At 44.8% G+C, this 22,023-nt stretch overlaps 1 protein-coding gene and 1 long non-coding RNA gene across 2 annotated transcripts in view; one reads left to right on the top strand and one right to left on the bottom strand.

The window, feature by feature from the left end:
- Positions 1–14,986, top strand: part of TRAPPC9 (trafficking protein particle complex subunit 9) — a 452,774-nt gene extending 437,788 nt beyond the window's left edge. Inside the window, exons 22-23 of the mRNA XM_063174628.1 lie at positions 3,928–4,151; positions 11,932–14,986. Of these exons, the coding sequence (XP_063030698.1) occupies positions 3,928–4,151; positions 11,932–12,111 (404 nt within the window). The 3' untranslated portion in view covers positions 12,112–14,986. The remainder of the gene's footprint in view (positions 1–3,927; positions 4,152–11,931) is intronic.
- Positions 14,987–18,875: 3,889 nt separating this feature from the next.
- LOC134430689 (uncharacterized) overlaps positions 18,876–22,023 on the bottom strand; it is a 60,223-nt gene continuing 57,075 nt past the window's right edge. Inside the window, exons 2-3 of the long non-coding RNA XR_010030896.1 lie at positions 19,658–19,765; positions 18,876–18,949 (exon numbers count right to left, since the gene is read on the bottom strand). This is a non-coding gene — a long non-coding RNA (uncharacterized LOC134430689). The remainder of the gene's footprint in view (positions 18,950–19,657; positions 19,766–22,023) is intronic.

The following is a 22,023-nucleotide window of genomic DNA, read 5'->3' as shown; positions in this document are numbered from 1 at the left end:
TGATTCAGAGCTCCTGTGCTCTGGAGCCAGTCATGATTCACTCTCACAGCAGTGGTGTGAGCAGTCTCAGCTTTTCTGTGCCATCTGTGTGAGGGAGCTGAATCTGCAGAAACGGGACCCTGTGCACATGGCTTCTCCTCTGCTCATGGGTGAAAATATTAAAGCAAATCCGTCTGGTCCGTGAGATGTTTTCTGTGTCAGGAAGGGAGTAAAGCTGCCTGTCAAACCAAGCTGTTCTCCCTGATGAAAGGGGGCTGTTTTTAAACACTCCTTTCCATAGTATTTTGCACGCCAGCCATGTGTGCTCTCTCATCTGACATCTCATTGAGATCCTTGGCTCTGGTACTGCAGGAGGGAAGTGTGTTCTGGGAAGGGCAATTATCTCTCAATATGTACACAAACACATGTGCGCACACACACACTTTTAAATCAATCTAAAAGAATTGAATTTTTCTAATTTTTTTATTTTTAGGAATGAGAAAAAAAATTAATCTGGTTGAGCCAGACTTAAATGCTTCCCTTTTGCTTGGATTTTCTATTTTCTCATGAAGATATTAGAAAGAAATGCTCTGAGCTATTATTAGATACAAAGGTAGAGATAGAGGGCAAAGGGTTCATTTACAATTCTTACAGCAGACCATTGAAGCTAAGAGGCAATTGATGAGCAGCTTGAAAATATAGATTCATCCACTAAGCTTAGGGAGTATTTCCAAGGGTTTGTGATGGTCTGGGGATCTAACCCTTTGCACAGGAGTAAAACCCACTAGGTGGAGAAGCAGAAAACAAGTGGGTTGTTGTTTTTTTTTTTTTTAGTTAATGAAAGGAGTCACCTTGCAGGGAGAAGCTTGGAAACAGGAACTGATATAAAGTAATGAATTGATATAAATGCACTGCTTTTGAAGGAAGCAACTGGACTTCAGCTCTGTGCCAGGAGATGGGGAAGCATAAAGGTTATGTACAGACACACATTCTTTGTGTTTTGGTATTGGAACCAGGACATTCTTCTGGCTGCCCTGGATGATTCGAGACCCTGGCAAGAGGCTCAAAGATTAATAAGCCACAGGAGTTTGAGTAGAATGATAATAATTTGTCACAGGGTGAAAAAGTAGAATTTTGGGGATTTAGAATGGGGGTTCAAGAAGCAAGATGGAGGAACCTAGGCATCTCCTCCTCCTCCTCCTCCTCCTCCTCCTTCTTCTTCTTCTTCTTCTTCTTCTTCTTCTTCTTCTTCTTCTTCTTCTTCTTCTTCTTCTTCTCCTTCTCCTCCTCCTCCTCCTCCTCCTCCTCCTCCTCCTCCTCTTCCTCCTCCTCCTCCTCCATCTTCTGCTGTGATGATGACACTTTTTCATTGGTTTAAAATAGAGACAGACTGTCTAACATAGGTTATAGGTATTGAAAAATTGTTGTAAATAAAGCACACATAGTTCTTAGCATAAAAAATAACATAACACTGCCCAAAGGGCACACACTGTGCCACAACCTGACCTGCAGGACAGACCTCAGCATGTCAGGGAAAGAATAACAGATAAGAAAAAATAAACAACCTTGAAAAGCAGAACCAACGAATCTCGACCTCTTCTTCGGTCGCGGAGCTGGGAAAAAGAGACTTTCAGACACCTCGGGGTCATCCCAACCACAGAAACCCAAGATTTTGGGAAACCCAAGTCAGTTAATGCCTGATAATGGGATACCATTATAACCCCTACTTCACCTCCATGATCTCAGGGCAATACTGCAGGAAGCAGATTGATCACGTTGGGCAGGACAGCCCATGGCATTAGAGTGTGCTGCTGCAGGAGAAATCCAATGCCATAAAGGTTTTCTAGCCCTTCCCTAAGATGCAGTGGGTGATTATCACTTCCTTTCAGAGAATCACAGAGATGGGCAGGGACCTCTGGAAATCACTGTGGTCCCATCCCTGCTCAAGCATGGCCACCTAAAGCCCCTTGCCATGGACCATGTGCAGATGGGTTTTGAGAATCTGCAGGGATGGAGACTCCACAACCTCCCTGGGCAACCTGTGCCAGTGCTGGGCCACCTTCACAGGAAATAAATTATTTCCTGCTGGTCAGAGGGAAGCTCCTGTGTTTCAGTGTGTGCACAGTGATCCTGCCACTGGGCAGCACTGAGTCAAAGAGCCTGGCTCTGTCCTCTCACCTCCTTCCAGGTGTTCATCTATGTTGCTGAGATTCCCTGGAGTCTTTCCCAGCCTGAGCAGTGCCAGTGCTCACATCCTGTCCTCGTGGGAGGGATGCTCCAGTCCCTTAATCCTCCTCATGGCCCTGCATTGGAATCTCTCCAGTGTGTCCCTGTCTCTTGTAATGAGGAGCCCAGAACTGGACTCAGCACTCCAGGACACTTCAATAATGCTCTAATTGTCAAAAAAAAAAAAAAAAAAGAAGAAGAGAGAGAAAGGAAATTTTGGAACAGGGGCTGTTCCAACTGGGACACCAGCACTGGTTTTGGATAGCTTCAGCTTGAACACTGAAGGGGTTTTTTTGTGCGCTTTTTGCCAAACCTCTTGTATCTAACACTGCTGGATTTGGGCAGCTCTGGTCGAGGAGAAGTTTTCATCTGGGTACCTCAGCTTTGCTGGCCTGACCTCTGGAATAAATGTTCCTTTCTGAACTTTTTTCTTTTTTGGCAATAACTTTAGTTTGTTTTTTATCCAGTGGCTGTGTTGAGGCTTGTTCAGTTTGCCAGGCTAAAGGGCATCACAAGAACATGCATCATTTTGCACTTTTTGTCCAAGGCAACGAAACAAAGCAAAGTTAAAAAAATCATTTTGGTGTAAATTTTTTTTCTGTGAAAACTCCTGGAGCATAAAAATAGTGTCTTTCCTTGAAGAGGGGATATTACTCATGTAAATCCAATGCAGAGGAATAATATGATGCATGTCAAAAGGCAAGCATCCAAGGAGGAGCAGGAGTGATGGAAATGCCTCGTGGGCATATGAGATTGTGGGGATAGGTATTCATACAAAAGATTCTTTCTTACATGTGCCCAGGGCTTTCTCTTATCTCTGAACATGAACCCACAGTGAAATAGAAATGTTCCTGTATTAATAGTGCATTGGAGATAACCCTCATCTGAAAAATACAGTAATACTGCACAACTGGGAACCCTTTCAGAGCAGGGAATTGGACTGGCAATTTCATAGTGTGTTGGTAATGAAACATTTTGGTTCTGTATAAGCAAATGGGCAAGGTTAATGGACACATTACTCTGGCTGTCATTGTCCCAGCAGTAACCAATTTGGAGGCTTTATATTTTCTGCTGTCCCAGTAAGGGAAAGAAAAGTAGAAAATTAAAAATAGAAATCCCAGAGTGATTTAAAGTGCAAAGAGTGAACAAGCTTGTAGCACTCCAGTATAATTTTAAAATCCTGCTCTTCCTTATAATCAGTATTTTAATTTATGTAATACATTGCAAATTCTGCCAGTATCTGTCCTGCTCCAAAAGCTCACCTCCACACAGAAGGATTTATTCTGGCTGTAACACATGAACATGAGCCTCCATGGATCTCTCTAGCTGTTGTTTGTATTGATGGTTCCTGTTTGTATTTCCCTTCACCTCGTGCTTTTGATTTGCAGAACCGTGAGAAATGGTCTGTGGCTTTGGCCTTCAAGGGAGGAGGTTAAAAGTGCCTGTGTATATATTATAATTCTGGTGCCTGTTATCATAATTTGGGTTTTTTCATAGCTCTTTCAACAGCTGTGGACAGACATCAGCCCCTCATGAGCTGGTTTTTCTCAAGCAAGTGCCCTGCACAACAGCACAGCATTGAGTTTTCTCTCCCAGGATTAACTGTCCCACACTCCTGGTTCCGTTGACGTTACTTTTTTCTTGTTGAGCCTCCTGCCAAGATTAATGCAGTTGCTGAAGCAGGTGTCCAGCCTAATGAGGACCTGTCTCCTTGCTTTGCAGACATCCTGGTGGATGGCAAGGTGTGTGACTGCGACGCCGTGGTGACGTGCCAGGTGGGGGACCCTGTGCCCCTGCAGGTGAAGCTGACCAACTGGAGCAAGCACAGCGTGGGGCCCTTTGCTCTGACCATGATGCCCTACCAGGACTACCAGAACGGGGTGCACAACTACGAGCTGCAGGATGCCATCACCTTCGTGGGCTCCAACACCTTCCACATCGACACCGTGAGTTCTTTGGTGACGACTATCAGCATTTTCAGTGATGTGCATTTGAAAGGGGCTTCATTACTCTATTGTACATTTTAAAACAGATTACTTTTTGGAATACCCATGATTATGGCAGCTTTTGCTAACAGGGCTGCTGCATTCATCTGGAATGGTCTCTGAAATGGTTTAAGACTGCAATTTCCTACCATGTAAACCACTAGTAAATTATCAGAGGCAGCAATTTCTGGTCACTCCAGATCTGGCTGAATGTGAATGGGCAACCCTAGATTGAATGTTCAATACCGTATTGCCAGTCCCTTGAGTCACCCAGCACAGCCTGCAGTAATAGATTTTAAATAACTTTTTTTTTCCTTCAGTCTATAAGAAACATTCCCCAGGCTGCGCCAAGGAACTCAGCAAATCAGTTCTAGTCAGGTCCTGAGGAAACACAACAGACTGCAAAAAGAAAATGCTAAGCATTAATGGCCAATCTGATGAGCTGGTTCATTTCCTGGATGCTTAGCATACTGTTATAAAACCATAAAGAAATGCATAAAATGAGGCAAAAAAAAAAGGCCTCTTTTTAAAACAATTGAGATTATGATTTTTCTCTCAATTTCTCTAGAAAATTCAAGTCTAGGAGCCTTTTGCTTCTAAGGCAAGAAAAATAAAGATAACACCACTCTCTCCCACATCCTTCCCTCCCAAAAATACAACAACAAAATACCTGGAATGAAAATTCACAGGCAATGCTGCAGAATGGAATGAGAAGCATTTCTGGTAACTCATGAAATAAACATGAGGAATGGGGTGAGTGTTTGGGATTGTGCTTAGGATCTTTGTTTAGGTCAGCTCTTCAGATTGTTAATAAAATGTACCTGTCAAAATTAAATATATAAGTGAACTTTAGTTAGAAAGAAATGAAAGGTTAATCACAGAGACAGTCACCATGCATATTTTTCAATTATGCATCGCAGAAGAAAATATTTCTAAAAGCTAATGAGCATGAAATATACCATCAGCTCGATTTTTAATCGGGGCTAACTGCATTCTTGTAGCTGAATAATTTAAATACGCCAACAGAAATCATCCAGGGATGGCTTTCTTTGACTCTGGTTCTGACAATGTGGAGTTTTTAATCAGAGTGGTGGTGTTTGGATGCCCAGCTGCCAAAGGGCCTGACCCTCCAGGCTAATGAGGGAAAAGGGAGATGTCAGTGTGATGTATTCTTACCTTCTGATTGAGTCTCCTACGGGGCAGAAAGTCAGGAGGTCGCGTCTCTGCTGCCTGCCCAGGCAGCCTCCTCATACGTTCCGGTCCCTGCCTTTGCCCCATTGCTCAGGAGTTTGACATTTCTCCTGTAAACACAATCCCCAAGAAGTTAAAAATAGAATTGTTTTCTGTGGCTTGTCCTCCTCTCCATACAAAAAGGTGAAATGAACAAAATGTTGACTCTTAGACAAGAAGGGTTACATTTCACTGTGTGTGGTGCTGGCACCACACAGGCTCCAAGGGAAAGTGCTTGGTCACCTTCTTTGGGGTGTTGAGCCTTGATTGTGGAAGAAAATCCTTTATGTCTGCCAGAGGCCCTTTCTTACCTCATAATGACTAATTTAGAATAGATTTCAGAAAGTTCCACCTGTCTGGGGGGGGAATGACGGGAAGCCCTGGTTTGTGCATTTGATGCTTCAGGGAAGAACCACCATGCTCAGAATTGTGCTTTTGCTCTGAGTTTGGCCAAAATTCAGACAGGCACTGGTTAGAAAAGCAAAGAAGCTCATGGCTGAGTGGGATGAGAGACAACCTGAGTTTCTCTTTTTTGTAAACAAAAGTTGAGATACTGGACCAGATTCCCTGCTGGTTTTTCATCTCAGTGCTGCTGTATGGAAGCTGTAAAAAATGTCCCCATCATTTTTTTAACCTGAGGACATGGGCACTTGGCTATTTTTCTTGTTTAGTGGAAGTGGCTTGAGGTGCTGTCCTTTCCCAGCTGCTTGTGAAAGATGCTCCCCTCTCCCCCTGCAGGCCCATCAGGACAGATGCTGCAAGAACTTGTTTTTGTGCAAAGTTGTCCAGTTTAGCAAAAACCACCTTGGTCAGCAGTTTAAGTTAATTGGGCTGACTTCACACTGACACTGGCACAAGGATGCTGACATGATTTATTGCAGGGCTGAGCTGGGTGGGAGGGAGGATGGAGAATCAAGTCTGGTTTGGTGCATCACTGATGCGTGGTCAACAACGAGTGGGAGCATCAGGTATTGCAGCAAGGGCAGATACTTCTCACACCCTGAAAATTCACTCTGTTGTCATGCAGAAACTTCATTATTGGTACAAAAAAACCCCAACAGATCCCTCTGCCTTCCTAAATGTTAAGTCTCATGCTCAAAATTCACTGTTATTTTTGATTCCAGACTAAAAAGTCTCAAAGCAGTTTCTGCTGCTACCTGGAAGACAAAGGACATATATGGGAATTTTCAGGATGCACCTGCTGCTTTGCAGTGTGAATATAAATTGTTGAAAGTGTAAAAGTCACATAGTTTTGTATTTCCCTTTCTTGTGACTTGAAGTCCAAGTTAGATTTATCTTGGAAGTAATGCAGTGATGCTTATTCACCTCTTTGTGCTTTTACCTCAGTTTGATGCAGCAGCCTGGGTTTGTGTCACAAAGTCTCTGCTGGATATGATAATTCAAAAAGCAAAGTCTTTTCTGGAAAATTTTTGAAGGATATTGAGTTATTTCCAGGCATTTTAAATTAAGTAAACTCTGCATTTTTAAGCATAACTTCTAATTTGGCTAACCTTACTTTTCTCTGAATTTGACAGAAAAAGTGACTTTCCCCATTATGACTTAAATATTTAACATTTTTTATTCAGTGGGTGATTTTGAAACATGAATTAACATGGTGGAACTTACACATTAAAATACAGTGGATTTTTTTTGTGTTGCTTCACTATATAAAGTTTATCTTTTACTCTATTATTAATTTTTCTTAGTACTTACCTCTGTTTTTTGTTGAATAATTAGTTGATCAGACAGAGTTGGTTTTTTTACAAATTGAAATCAAAAATATTGCCTTCTGTGGAGAATCCTGTAACTCCCAGCAATTCATCCTCTCTTGTTGCCCCTGCTTGTGCCATCACTTATCTTCAAGCAGGATTTTTTCCTGTGTGTGTTATCACACGCAAGCTCAAGCGATTGGTAGTGGGAGATGAGGAGAAATTCATTAGTAGATGGTCATTTTGAATCAGCTCAGAAGCCATGGTGAACATTTGCTCACTTCTGGCAGGTCCTCTGTGGCCCATCTGGAACAAATTATTTTTCTTGGCACTGTTTTATTCACACTGTAAACTCTTTGGGGCAGCGAGCAGTAGCTGGCACCAGCCCTAATCTCCAACTGAGCTCCCTAAGTACTACAGCAGTATAAATAAGTAGTAATTAGTTCTAAGCAATCACAGTCCCACATGGTAGCCTAAATCAGGGAAGGATTAGGATGCAGCTAGAAACTTAATTTTTCTCCTATCTTGGTGCAACAAAGGACTAATGTGGACTTTTTTCCCTCGATTTTTGATCATTATTTTCTGAGGTACAAGCTGCTCATCTTTGTTTCCATGAATGGTGGAATTTTAATAAAATCTATTTTAACTCTGCCCTGGCTCAGGAGTGTCAGCATCCTGATGAATGATTCAGCAGACACACAGGCACAGGTCTGGGCAGTGGCACATCAGAGCTGCTGGGCTGGAGGACAACACGAATTTGGTCTGGGTCAGGCACGAGTTGTGCTCCTCATGGCTGAGCTGGGTCAGGCACTGCAGGCTGTGGGGTGCTGTGTCCTGCACCCCATGGAGGTGACCACCTGAACAAGCCACTCTGAGTGGCTGAGAAAATCATCAGACTAATGCAGTTGTCTTGGTTTGGAAAGACAGGAGTCTGCTAAGGAAGGCAGGAGCCTCCCCTGAAATGGAGAATGTAGACCCTCCCCACTCCTATGAATTGCTATAAATTTTAAATTAAGGGGCTCTCAGGCAAAAATATGGGAGCAGGAAATAACAGTTCTTTACTAGGGAAAGGAAAAAAATTAAAAGGATAAAATAAACAATGCAGTACACCAGAAAAACACTGACAGAGTCAGAACCCAACCTGACACCCTGTGGGTCAGGCTGTTGGTACCAGTCCAATTGGAAATGTGGCTGCAGCCCTCCTGGAGTGTCAGGGGTGATTCTGTTGGAGCAGGGGGTGCTGCAGAGAAGGATGCATTCTTCCTCTGAAGATCCAGTGGAGGAAGAGGCAGCTGCTGTTCCTCTGGAGAATCCAGTGGAGAAAGCCATGCTGGTGTCTCAAAACCTCTGGATTATATCTGGGTAGCAATGCTTGGCTCCTCCCTCTGGGCGGAGCATCTCACAATGGGATGTTATAATTTCTTTCAGTCATGCAGTGACATTCAATAGTCTGTTATCAGCAGATGTCCCCTACCAAGGGAGGTGTGAATGTGGTCACTCAAAGAGAGAGATAAAGCAAACTGCCCACTTGACAAAGATTATCTGCCATACAGATGGTAATGGAATACATCTTGCAGTGCAATCTGGAACAGCAGTGTAGGGAACATTTTGCCTCATTCTGTGTTTGATCAGGTGAGTCTTTGTGTTGAATAGCTGGATAAGATGTGGACATCCACTTTACAGACACTTGGGTGGATTCAGTTCCAGACTGAGACCCCTGAATGAGGAGAGGTTCCCAGGGGTGCTGCCTCACTAAGCTCCCATGAGGCCATGGAGGTGTGGTCTGCAGCAGCTAGAACCTGGCTGAATAACACAGGGCTGAGATGCCTAAAAGCAGATGTTTGCCATCATATAGGTGCTGTGGGTATCCTACCAGCCACCAGATGCTGCCAGAAATCCTGTGAGACCTCCTGGGCATCTTCCCAGTCCTCAGTGCCTTAGACCATCCCATTACCTGTGTTTAGGTAACTCTGTTCTGGCTCTGCAGGCTGCCTGGGGAGACCATTCTGTGTCTGCTCCACTGTCTCATTGACTGAGTATCCTCCTTTTGTAGTAGGACCTTGGACACCTTTTACTCCTAAATGTAGGTTAGACCTCAAAATCAGTCCTGTGCCTGGTGTGGCAGCTGGGCTGGATGTGACCCTCTGCTGCCCTGGCTGCTGCAGCTGGATGTCTGATCTTTTGGGAATCTTTGTAGGCACCCCACTGGAGACACAGCCTTACTTTCCAAAGCTGGTTCCTGTTTTGAAGGAAACATCTGGTAACTTCTGCAGAGCCACCTGCACTTGAGCAAGGCAAAGGTTTCAGCTCATTTTGCTTCCCTGTTTCTTCTCCAAACCACAAGTGTTGATGCAGTGTGGTGGTGGCACAACAGAAGTCGGTAGAGCCCAAACTGCCAATGTTTGGTGTTGATGCCAATGAACCTGGAGCCACCTCCCTGCTTGCCAAGGGCTCTGAGCTGTGCTGTCACAGACATTCCTTCGTGGTGCAGCCAGATGAGGAGGAGTGGACCAGGAGCTTGAAACAGCTCAGGGTGCTCAGGAGGCTTCCTTTGCTTTTTGCCTGCACCCACTGCTGGCATTAGTGCCTGCCCCTGCCCTGCTCTGCAGGAAAGGCCACATCAGCTCCAGTGAGGCAGAAATCAGGCAGGCAGCCCTGGGAGAAGGGCAGGGGAGCACGAGGGGACATGTTTGGATGTTGTTCTGCGTGTCCAGACGCGGTGCCAGAGGGCAGGAGCTGTTACCCAGCCAGAGAGGAGATGCCAAGGACAGGGTCAGGGGAACAGCTGTGCCTGCTCTGATCCCTCATGTGGATGACATGATGATGGTACAAGTTTGCTGTGGGTCAGCAGAAGTGCCCAGCATCAAAACCAAAGGGAGCCTGGGCTCTCCAGCTCTGAGGATGTGAACAGAGAGCTCCTTGTGCAGGAGCTGCAATTTAGAGTCATGGAAGCACAGAATGGTTTGGGTTGGAAGGGAACTTAAAGCTCATTTCATTCCAGCAGGAACACCTTCCCCCATCCCAGGTTGCTCCAAGCCCCACCCAGCCTGGCCTTGAACACTTCCAGGGATGGGGCATCCATAGATTCCCTGGGCAGCCTGTGCCAGGGCCTCACCACCCTCTCAGTAATATCTACATCTATCTATATCTATATCTATATAATCTATCTATCTATCTATCTATCTATCTATCTATCTATCTATCTATCTATCTATCTATCTATCTATCATCTATCTATCTCCTAAATTTCCCCTCTTTAAATTTGATTCCCTTAGTCTTTGTCCTATCCCTGCACATCCTGATGGAGAGCCTTTTCCAGCTTCTCTGTAGCTCCTTTGAATACTGGAAGGTGCTGTGAGGTCTCCACTCAACGTTCCCTTCTCCAGGCTGAACAACCCCAACTCTTTCAGCCTGTCTTCACAGAAAAGCTGCTCCAGTACCTTCAGCAGCTTTGTGGCCCCTCTCTGGATTTCTTCCAGTTTAGGGAGGTCTAACAAAGCAGACTGATAGCCCAGGGGACTATACAGGATGATGTCTCCTGGCTAAAGGACCCAGCAGTGAAAGTTCAAAAAAAGCTTGAACAGGATCAAATGGAAACAGCTCATTCCCTTCACTTCTGAAAGCTGCAGTGAATCTGCCTTATGGAAAGTGGCTAGAAGTTTTCAGCTTTCTGGAATATTCTTGAGTTCCAAGCACCCCTGAAATCTTCTGTTGATCATTTGCCTTCCCCCTGTTCCCCACCATGACCTTCCCATCATCCCTGTTCTGGTCTTCCCAAGCAGTGGCAAATTGTCCTTTAGCAAAGGGTGTCCATGAGCACTTCCACAGTCCACACCCCATTGTTCATGTCCCAGTTTACCATATAATGACATTTTTCTAGTGGGGAACAGCCCTGCTCACCTGTCTCAGAGCCTCAGCCTTTATTGGGACTCTTCTGCTGGGATGAAGCTGCCTTTTCACAATTTTTGTAAAAATCCCATCCAGTGGAATGGCTCTGTGTTGATTTGGTGTTTTGCATTTGCTGCAGCTCAGTTCTAGGCATCCTGAAACTGGATTTAACATCTTGTGGAAGCAGATACTAATTCAAACATTATCACATGCTGAACAGTGGTGGGAGTGTTAAAGTTAGAAATTACTGAAGTGTCTTGCTGAAATGATGGACTGAGATATATTATTTGTTGTGAAGATATGGATTGTAGATGGATTTGTGATGAAGGAAGATACATAAATGTAGAAACAGTGTGAACTCTGTATATTTAATTTGGACAAGTAAAATCAGGATGGCTACTGTTTTTGAGAAGTTTCTTGCAAAACTTCATTATTTCAATGATAGTCACCCAAGTTCCTGATTAGAATTTGCAGTCAGATTGTGTCTCAGTAATAAGGGAGAATGAACTTATTGCTAAGCTGTTAAATGGTGTTTAAACCATGTATTTAGCATTAATTCAGAGATGTGATTTAGAACTTTAATAGAGATGTTGGTAAATACAGTCTAAGGAGAGATTTAGGGTGATCTCTACCTTAAGCAAATTCTGGTTTGGAATCAGTGACTCTTACAGGTTCATATTCTGTTTTGTGCTGAGTGGCACAGATTTACTGCATGAATGAATAACAGGATTAATTTTTTTAAGTATCATTTTTACTAGAATAGGGACGAGATATTTACTCCTTTTTGTATGAAAGCCTTATTGAGATGTGAATCTGGAGTACTCTGAGACCCTTTGAAGGAGCTAATTGCAAACTGCAATTAATTTGCTTTGTTGATGGTTTATTTGTACTGATTTTTGTGTTCTTTTTACCAGGTTAAGCCAACCAAAGACTCTGTGTACTTTGGAGCACTTCTCTTCCTCTACACGGGTGATTTCTACCTGAACATCAAATTCCATGAAGACAGCAGCAGCAGGGAGCTGCCTCTGTCCTGGCTCTGCCTTCCCAGTGTCCACATCCGTGCCACAGAGCCCGTGGCCCCAGCTCAGCTGTGAATATGGAATATGTGAATGTGCACTGGGCGCTATTGATCACCCAGAGCACACAGCAGAGCTTGGCACAGCCTCTGCTTGACCCCAGCTTGTTTCTGTCCAACGCCAGGACACAGTCTCTGCTCTGGAGGAACAGCTGAACACTTTCTGAATTGGCTGACAGTCATTTGGACAGCTGCTTCAGCTAATTTCAGAGGGAGAGAGATTATAACTGTGCTGAAGTTTTCCTCTGTTTTCAGAAAGCCTTTGAAACTATTTGCATTATACTTCAATATGCTCCATTGATATCAGTGGTTTGAAAGAGTCTTGAGGGCTGAATTTTGCCATGTGTTTGAAGGTCTTAAATCCTGTTTGAATAATCCTGTTTGATCATTTTTTTCAGTAAGATTTGTGTGTCTGTATGAAATTCCTCCTGGTTTATGCTGGACCCATGGCATGTTCCCTTGGGATATAGATCTCTGTTAGATTTGTTCACTGGCTTGCTCTTGTTCATTTGTTTGCTGAGAATTTGGTGTCTTTGCTAGCAAATAGCAGTAGTGGTGCTTTTCAGTGTGCTACTGAAAGTAAGAATAGCCTCCAGTTATTCTCTGACTCCCCTGAGCCCAGTGCCACTTGCTCCTGGTAAAGTCACTGCCTTTAGTTTGGCAGATCTATGAACTAGAAAGGAGAGAGGGTGAGGAAGAGCAAAAAGAAATTTTGTCCTTGAGAGAATAAATAAGCCAACTTTTGGGCTGCCTAAGGCTTGGCTGTGAATTTAGGCTTTCACAGTTCTGTTCTACACTGTCATAGTCACTTGAAACATTTGCAGACTCTTAAAGATCCACCAGAATTAATCAGATTATCATTAATATAACTTTTCATGAGTTTTTGCAAACTCTTCTCACCAGATTTTTCATACTGATATACTGCTTTTTAAATGTGTCTAGTTTTTTCCTTTTCTTTTTTTTTTTTTTTTTCTTAAAGTTTGGGATTTTTTTTTAAGTTTAATTATTAGGCAGTTAAGGCCATGGAATTCCTGAGTGTGAGAGCAGTTGTTGAATGTACAGATAATTTAGCCTATTTTTCAGAATGATGTTTTTGTACGGCGAGACATGTTTTTACCCCATGTAAAGCAGGGAGATGTTTTAGCTGTATGATTAATACATTATTTCGTGGACCATATGTTTAAAAACTATCTCAGTCTTGTCTTAAATGCACAGTTAAATTTGGTGGTAGTGTGCTTTGGGGGTGGATACACCGAGATGTGGCAGGGACACTCCAGTTGGCTCTACATGATTTAAATCCACATGCACAACCTCTCTGCAGATTCTTTGTTTCTTTAGAATTCATGCAGGCATGGGCCCCCACTGAATGCCTGGCCTGACCCTTCCTGCTCATTCTGGCTGTCTGCACCAAGCCCAGGGACACTTCTAAGTGTGATTGGTGTTTCCTACAGTGCTCCAAACCCCATTCATTGCATGCGTGCAAGTGACTGTTCATCCTAAATATATTCCCAGCCTGGGGAACTGTGGCTGTAGCATGGTAGCTGCATTTCCAGTGTATGCAGGGTATTATCTCTAAAAACCTCTGTTGTGGCAGGTTATCAATGTTTGTGCTTCAGTTGTGGCTCTGGACTCAGCCTTGAAAGTGGAAGTTTTCAGTCTTGACCTGGTGAAAATCTGAGCCCTGCTGAGGATTTATTTGCAGTCATTCCCTGCTCTGTCAGTTGCCAGTGAGGTCCAGTAACAAAATCCTTGGAAAGAGGGTCCAACAGCTGAGTTGGGCCTGCTTTTCTGTGTTGGTGGAGCTTGGCTGACCAGATTGTGCCATGAGGCTGAATTCTCTGTCACTGGATAGGCAACACCCAGAAAAATGAGATCCAAGGAGAGCAGGAACTAAACCAGTACATCTTCTCTAAAAGCTTGGTTTTGACATGAGTGTCTGGACTATGTTGCACAACACTGTTGGAGTAAAATTTAAATTGGGTTTCATTCAGTGTTCCCAGAAGATAATCTGCAGATTCTCGGAATACAGCTAAGGCTTTATAAGGACCACAATGAAATAAAAATATTGTAAAGTAGATGTTGTTGTAGTCAGGATGCTTCAATTTACTCAGCTAAGGGCCTGTTCTCTAATTATTTTTCAACAGCATTCTCTGAGAAGAGAGGGTCTTGTTCTGTGGAGCCTGTTCTGGGATGCAACATTCCAGTGCCTTTTACTTATGAAGGATTCTTATCCACTGAAGCTGTTGGAATGGGAACAGGTTTTATTATAAGAAAAGCAGGCTGCATATTTTCTAGGTATCCAATATGCCATTATAAATCTGCCACATGGGCACATAAATATCAGTTCTTATGTGTGAGCTGACCCTTAAAGGTCTATCTGTTCATTATATAGCAGACTCTGTCCCTTGTCAACTTGGACACTTAGTTGGTTTTGGCATTTATGATATCTTCCCCAGTTTTCCCAGACTTCTACTTTTCTTGGTGAAAGAGATTAAACACAAGAAGTTCTTCCTTCTGGGAGTAATTTCTAACTTGTCCAGAAGGAAGATATTTAAGTGTTAGTGTAATTTGGAGAGGGGTTGAGGGAAAGGTGCTTAAAATCACTGGGGTTGCTGTCAGGATTGGTCCTTGTACTGCTTGAAAGAAGAATGATATTTTTCTTATTTGCTTTCATTTCTTGGTACTGAAAACTTCTTTTTCTTCCTCTGAAACACCCAGCAATTATTTTGAACATGATGAGCTGAACTGTTCATTGTAAATCTGATATGAACCAGTGGTTGCAACAAATTATTCCTAATTTAAATGGCCATTGCTGAGAGCAGATGTTGATCCCATATATGAATGCACTGGAGTATGTAACTTTACCTGAATAAATACTTGTGGCTTGTAATTTACACCTCTGCCAGTCTCTTTAGTCTGTAGCCCTTGGTGCTGTTGTGTGATTTTGCTGATAATAATGTGCATCCCTTGATTCTGTGTTGTGTCTCTGAAAGGCTGTGTTGGACCCTGGAACTGAAATTTCCTCTTCACTCAAGTGTGGTGTTGTGAGGTCCCTGGGACGAGGTGAGAGATGAGAATTTGGCTCCAAGTTTTCAGAAGGCTGATTTATTATTTTATGATGTTATATTATATTAAAAGAAATTATATACTAAAAATATACAAAAGAAAGAGGATATATCAGAAGGCTGGACAAGAATGAATAATAAAAACCTAAGACAGACTCAGAGAGCCTCGACACAGCTGGACTGGGATTGGTCATTAAATTAAAACAATTCACATGCTGGGTAAACAATTCTCCAAATCACATTCCAAAACAGCAAAACAAGGAGAAGCTGAAGCTTCCCAGCTTCCCAGGAGAAGAAATCCTGGTGAAGAGATTTTTCAGAAAATATCATGGTGACATTCAAGTTTTCTCTTCCTAGATGAGCTCAGGGGTGGTGAACCCTGTCTGCTCTGTGGTGTGGCTCCTGTGTCAGCTGAGGAGAGGGAGAGGCACTCGCATGAAAGGCAACAAATGGCCAGAAGTTGTGTCCAGGGAGGTTCAGGTTGGACATTTGGAAAAGGTTCTTTACCCAGAGGGTGGCTGGGCACTGGAACAGGCTCCCCAGGGAAGGGGTCACAGCCTGACAGAGCTCAAGGAGTGTTTGGACAATGCTCTCAGGCACAGAGTGGGGCTCTTGGGGATGGTCCTGTGAAGGGCTGGGAGTTGGATTTGCTGATTCTTGTGGATCCCTTCCAACTTGGCTCAATCTGTGACCCTGTGAAATGCCTCAGTGTCCCAATAGTGATGTAGGGGGTGGTGAGGCCCTGGCACAGCTTGCCCAGATGGCTGCCCCACCCCTGGAAACACTCAAGGCTGGGTTGGACAGGGCTCTGAACAACCTGATCCAGCTGAGGATATCCCTGCTCAGGGCTGGAGGATTGGAACTGGACCTGTAAATGTTCCTTGCAACCCAAAGCATTCCATGATTCTTTCACCCTTTCCATCCTTTAAGAAACAGCTCAAAGGCTGGAAGGACCATCTTGGAAGACGGAAAGCACTAAAAACCATTTGATGCCCAGCCTTTTCTGAGCTCCTTCTGTCAGTCCTGGGGCTCCTGTGTTTGGATTCCCAATCTAGAAGCTCTTAAGGATTCCTCAGTGAGGGTCAGCTGCACCCTCCCTCCCCCGATTCCTCTGGCTCTCCTGGGTGTGGGCATTTGTTTGTCCCTGGAGCTCTGCATCCCCCCTGCTTGCCCTGCACAGCCCAGAGCAGGGCTGGCTGCCACTCCTGGGCTGGAACCAAGCCCTCTGCAGCTCTTGTGTGGGCACAGGGGGCATTGCAAGGCTTTCCTACAGGTGGCTGCTTTGCAGAGCTTCGCAAACACTCGTGCTCTTTTCTCAATGCAGAAGACACAAAAAGATCTGAAAAAAATTTTTGTGTCAAGTGTTCCATGATAGCTGTTTCCTTCTGGGGTTAGGTCAGGATTCTGGAGTTGTTCAGCATTTCCTTAGCTCTCAGCTTCTCATCTTGCTCTTTCTCACCTCATCCTTCCCACTGACTCTTCCACTCACTGCACTTTTCTGCTTTTCTTTGTTTTTTTTCCAACAGAAAGGATCAACTTGTCCCTTTCTTTTTTTTTTCTTCCTCTGCATCTCTGTTAGACCCCTCCTAACACTTTGTTCATGGTGGAGAAAAAATGTTTCAAACCCAATTTCAGTTTCTAAACTGGAGTTTGATGCTGTCCTTAAAGCATCTTGAGCTATTTCAGTTGAACAGGATCTTATCTGTTTTGTTACAATCTGATGTTTCTTGTTGGAAGGACACTTTAGGCCACTGTGTTCAGAATGCATCAACTCCATAACACCAGTGGGACTTTGTGTGTAGGGTGTGTAGGTGACATCTCATTTAACACACACGGCTCCCTTCCTGTCCATGTGTTCCTGATTCAGCAGATATACAAGCATGTGTCTAATGTTAAACATATCAATAAAAATACATTAATAACACATTAATAGGCCCTCTTTTGACAGGTAATTCAGTCACTCCCTGGAAAACTTGCTAACCCTGTGCCCATATGTGCAATCTTCATCTGAACTACACTTTTGACATGGAGGCCCACATGCCATTGTGTTGCCTGGGCCATCACCAGTGGTTCCCTGAAAGCCTGGCACAGGGAGAAGGCATCTCACCAAAATCTGGCACTGCATTTATACAAGTTTGGCAGTGAAGAAGAACCTCCCAGGGCAAGATGTGCTCGGTGTGTGGCTGTACCAACCACAGCAATGCACCCTGGAGGTGTAAATCAGACTCACAGACTTGCCTGGGGAGCCACATTGTCCCCAGCACTCAGGCAAAGCAGGGCTCAGCCACCTCCTGCTTGCAGTTGCTCTTCCAAGTGTTTCTCCCCCAAGGGCTGGTGCCTGCTCATCCTCCCAGCCTCTCCATCTTCACAGCCACAGGAAAACTCCTCAGGAACTGCTCAGGAATCACTTGGCATAAGGGAAGGCATCTGTTAACAATGAAGCTGCTCAGCACCATTTCTGGGATGGATCCTCTGCAGAGAATTTGTTACAGCCCAGAGTTCTCTGGTGCTGTGGCTGGAGAGGGGAGACTTCAGCCCCTCTTCAGCCTGGATTCAGCTTGAAAAAAAACAATGTAGACACTGGCAGAGAGAAATCAGGCCAGCTTTTGAAACAGTTTAAGAATGAGCATCTTGTTAATGACTGTGAGGATGTCATCACTGATCCGTGTCAGAAATTGGGCCCTTCTGCTCTCCAAAGTCTGCCCATGTCCTGACAAACTGCTCCAGGCCGGTGGCTGAAGTGATGCCATGGTCTGATTTGGGCTTTCCACCTCCTTTCCCAACAGTCCAGATCCAGAGCAGAGATGCCATTCCCTCCCCATTCCTTGGCCTGATTCACCTCTTTGTGTGGCCACACAAGGCTGAACCCATGCAATGGGTTTGGGTTGAAAATGGCAAGGAAAAGGCAGGGGAGTGTTTCCTTTAGTGTGTGCACACGTGAGTGAATTCCTGATGTGAAGCTGCATCATCACACAGGAGCCTGTGAGGCTGCAGCATCCCAGACCAGAACTTTTGGGGCAGAACAGGGGTAAATGAGCAATGGGAGGAAAGGAGGGAAAAAATTGCAGAGGGAAATGGCACAGGGCTACAAAGAGAGACACCTCCACAAGGTGCCCGAAGTTAACTGAGATGAATCAAGGTGAAACAGGTTATGTAACTGCCACAACATTAAAAATAGGTTATGCTGTATATTAAGATTTCATTTATGAATTGTTTATAAAGCATTCATAAATGTTAGATGTGGCAAGCACGTTCTGCACACAAACACTTTGTGTTCCAGTGTTATCGATGGCTGTGTCCACAGCAGCTGCAGGAGTTATAGATGGTAAAATCACAGCTCTGAGACCTGCAGGTCAATAGCAATACACCATAAATGATTCATCAATCACCTCAACATGTATCAAGGAATGATGTGCTCTTTGTAAATGGAGCCTTAATATGAAGTGTGACCTTAGGAACTGTGAAACAGGGAACTTTTGCCCCTTTCATCCTATTTTTTTGCTCCTAAAAAAACCCCAAACCAACAAAACACCAACACAAATTCCCCCACCCCCACCTCCAACTCTCAATTCACCAGTTTAATAATGATTGTGCTTTTCCTCACCTCTGGCTTGAGGAAGGCCACAGGCTCCTGAGAATTAAAGGGTTTTATGGAACACACACACAGTATTTGGATGTGCTCCTATCTGCTGCAAATGTGTTCAGTGTGTTTTGGGGACGTGGACTCCAGGGATGCAGAAGGATGTCACCCCAGCAGGATGTCACTTTGCCAGCCAGGGTGTCTGCAGATCCCTGGAGAAAGCACAAGTGCAAAAGTGATGTGAATGTAAACTAAGTAAAGAGAAAAACAGAAGAGCCATGAAATAAGACTTGACCATGATAATTTAATTTATTGAAATGAACCCTACATCCAGCTCTGGCCATTTGCTTACATGGAAGATGACACCAGGGAAGATGCTAGCATTGCAGACCCTCAGCACAAGGCAGGCCAGGTGAGAATTGTCCTTCCCTAGCATGGCATCCTCCATAACCCTGGAGGAAGGCATAAAGCCTCATCCCATCCCATCCCATCCCATCCCATCCCATCCCATCCCATCCCATCCCATCCCATCCCATCCCATCCCATCCCATCCCATCCCATCCCATCCCATCCCATCCCATCCCATCCCATCCCATCCCATCCCATCCCATCATCTCTCATTCCTGTGCAGAAGTGAGTCTCACAAGACTCTTTTCACAATGGAAGAGAAAGAAGATGCTCCTGTCTTTCCACTCTTGGCTGAAGTCCTGGCCAGGGCTGAGCCTTCCCAAATCTCTTGAGGAGGGCACTGGGACCTGGGCCAGCTCGGTAGTGTTTGAATTATCAGTATTAGCCACTTGCATGTAGTGTCAGAACAAAGCCCATGGATAATGTGCATTTAAATGTCACACAAAAATAAGACAAAATAGGTGTATATGCTTTGGAATATTGTTTTCAACACAAGTATTAGGTAAATCTACCGGATTTTCCCTTTTGTGTAGCTCTCCAAGTGTTGCTGCTGTTGGTTTCAATATAAAATCACATCCTCTAAGGCTTGTCCATGCTGGGGGCTCAGAGTCACACAAGCTCTGTTGAGAGAAACAACAGGAGGGATCAGTGATGCTCTCAACATAAACCTCTTTATTAAAAAACACTGGATATGAATAGGAGTCACAGGATCTGTGCTTCCCAAAAAATCCACCGGGCAAGGGGGGTCTGTAAGGAAACACCCACCCTGCATCAGAAAAGTTTCCAACCTGAAATGCCTGGGTTTTGCCAGTGGCTGTAAAGAGAGGCCAGGGTGATAAATTGGCATGGACACATCCACTTATCCAACCAGTGTATTCAGATGAGATAAATCAGAACCACACAATGATCTGGGTTGGAGGGAAGCTTAAAGATCTCATTCCAACCCCCTGTCATGGGCAGAGACACCTTCCCCTAGACCAGGTTGATCAAAGCCCCATCCAGCCTGGCCTTCAACATTTCCAGGGATGGAGCATCCACAGCTTCTCTGGGCAGCCTCTGCCAGGGCCTCACCATGCTCACAGTAAAAAATTTTTTCTAATGAACAATCTCAACCTATTTTCTGTCAGTTTAAAACCATTCCCCTTTGTCCTACAAATCCCCATGTCCTGTCCCATCAAGCATGGATGAAGTTTGCAAATGCGTTTCAAAGTTTCAAGGGACCCAGGGATAAACCCTTGAACCCCAACTCTGAGCACAGGAGACTCATTTCTTTGCAGATCAGACAGAGCAAACCCCTTTCCCTCCCCATCCAGGGTGCAGCTCCCTGGGGCTCAGGTTTGTCATTCAGGTGCTGTGGTACAAACATGGGGTCTGTCTCATTGCCAGTACTTTTCCTTTTCACTGCACCCACCATGGGCCAGGTGCAGGGTGACCTTCAGGGCCAGCAGGGCACCGGGCAGCCTGTCAGCAAGGAGCCACATGATGGGGAAATGCAGCTCTCCTGGGCAGCACCCATGCGGAATGTCCAGGGGAAGAGGAAAACCTGCTGCAGCTTTATCTCAGCTTGGTGCAGACCTGCCCTGATGAGACCTTCAGCTGAGAGGCTTTTTGAGCTGTTCCTGAATGAGCATGGTCATATTTTCCCTCTCTCTGTGCCCTGCACCCTGGCTGTGCTGTAGATAAGGCAGCAGTGTTTTGGCAGCTGGGAGGTGATGCTCTATCTGTTTGCACATGCAGGACACACTAATGGAAATGTGCCACCCATCACCATCACTGGGGTCAGTTCGTCTCTGCTCACTGTGCTGGGGACATTGGCTGCTTTTTTTGGTGGCAGGGCAAAGGGCAGCAATGCTGGGGACAGACAGACCAGGCAGATGCCAGCTTTCAATACCAAAAAAGCTCCTGCAAAATTCTTGCTCACTGCTCTCTTGCTCAGTTCCAAACCTCTTTCTCTCCTAGTTTCTTTAGATTTTTAGTTTCAGGGTATTTTTTTCTGACATCAGATTTATTTATTTCATAGCCCCTCACTATTCTCAGTGTCTCTTTTCTGAAGATCATACCATTTTTCCTGTTCATTCAAGCCCTGGGTTTCTGGGTTTGGAATGCTCAGAGTCCTTCATCCAGTGCCATGGATGGAGTCTTCCCTCTCTGTGTTCAAGTGCATCTCATGGCTTGTCCAGTTCCTGCCTTGCTCTGCTGCCTGCTTGATCCCAAGGTCAGGCACTGGGAGAACAGGATCACTCCTGCCTCTCTGGGCTCTCCCTTTTACCTGGCACTTTTGGTTTGAATTAATACACAACACTCTTGTCCACTGCTGGCACACAGGTAAGACTGGTTATGGTGGCCTTGGTGCACAAGAGGAGGCAGGAGGAGAGGAGGTTTAGTATCACAGAATCACAGAATTTTTAGGTTGGAAGAGACCTTTAAGATCATGGAGTCAAACCCATGTTCTAACACCTCAACTAGATCGCCTCACTGTCTCCTGCAAAATCCATGTTTTGTTGCTTGGTGACAGCATCTTTGTACTCATTCCCAGTGCCACACGTGAAATGCTGAATGTGAGGCTGCCATGCAGCAAGTTTAGCTTTGGAAAGTGTCACATCTTACTCAGCACTGCTGATGGAGCTCCCAGCTCCTCTTCCAAGAACTGAAGGGCACATCAGGCCCTGGCACTGCAGATGGGCACAGCCAACCCAAGCTCCATGGCGCTCCAAAGCAGGGGTGGCTCTCTGCCATATTCAGAACATCCCAAATATTGTTTGTGTCCAGGGGAGGGTGGGATGGGATCTGGGAGAAGATTCTTGCTGTAAAGAGAGGCCAGGGTGATAAATTGACATGGAGACATCCACTTATCCAACCAGTGTATTCAGATGAGATA

Source organism: Melospiza melodia, chromosome 1 (genome assembly GCF_035770615.1).
Source record: "Melospiza melodia melodia isolate bMelMel2 chromosome 1, bMelMel2.pri, whole genome shotgun sequence".
Classification (NCBI taxonomy): domain Eukaryota; kingdom Metazoa; phylum Chordata; class Aves; order Passeriformes; family Passerellidae; genus Melospiza; species Melospiza melodia.
Note: the sequence above shows the minus strand (reverse complement) of the source record. Positions and strands in the feature narration are given on the sequence as shown.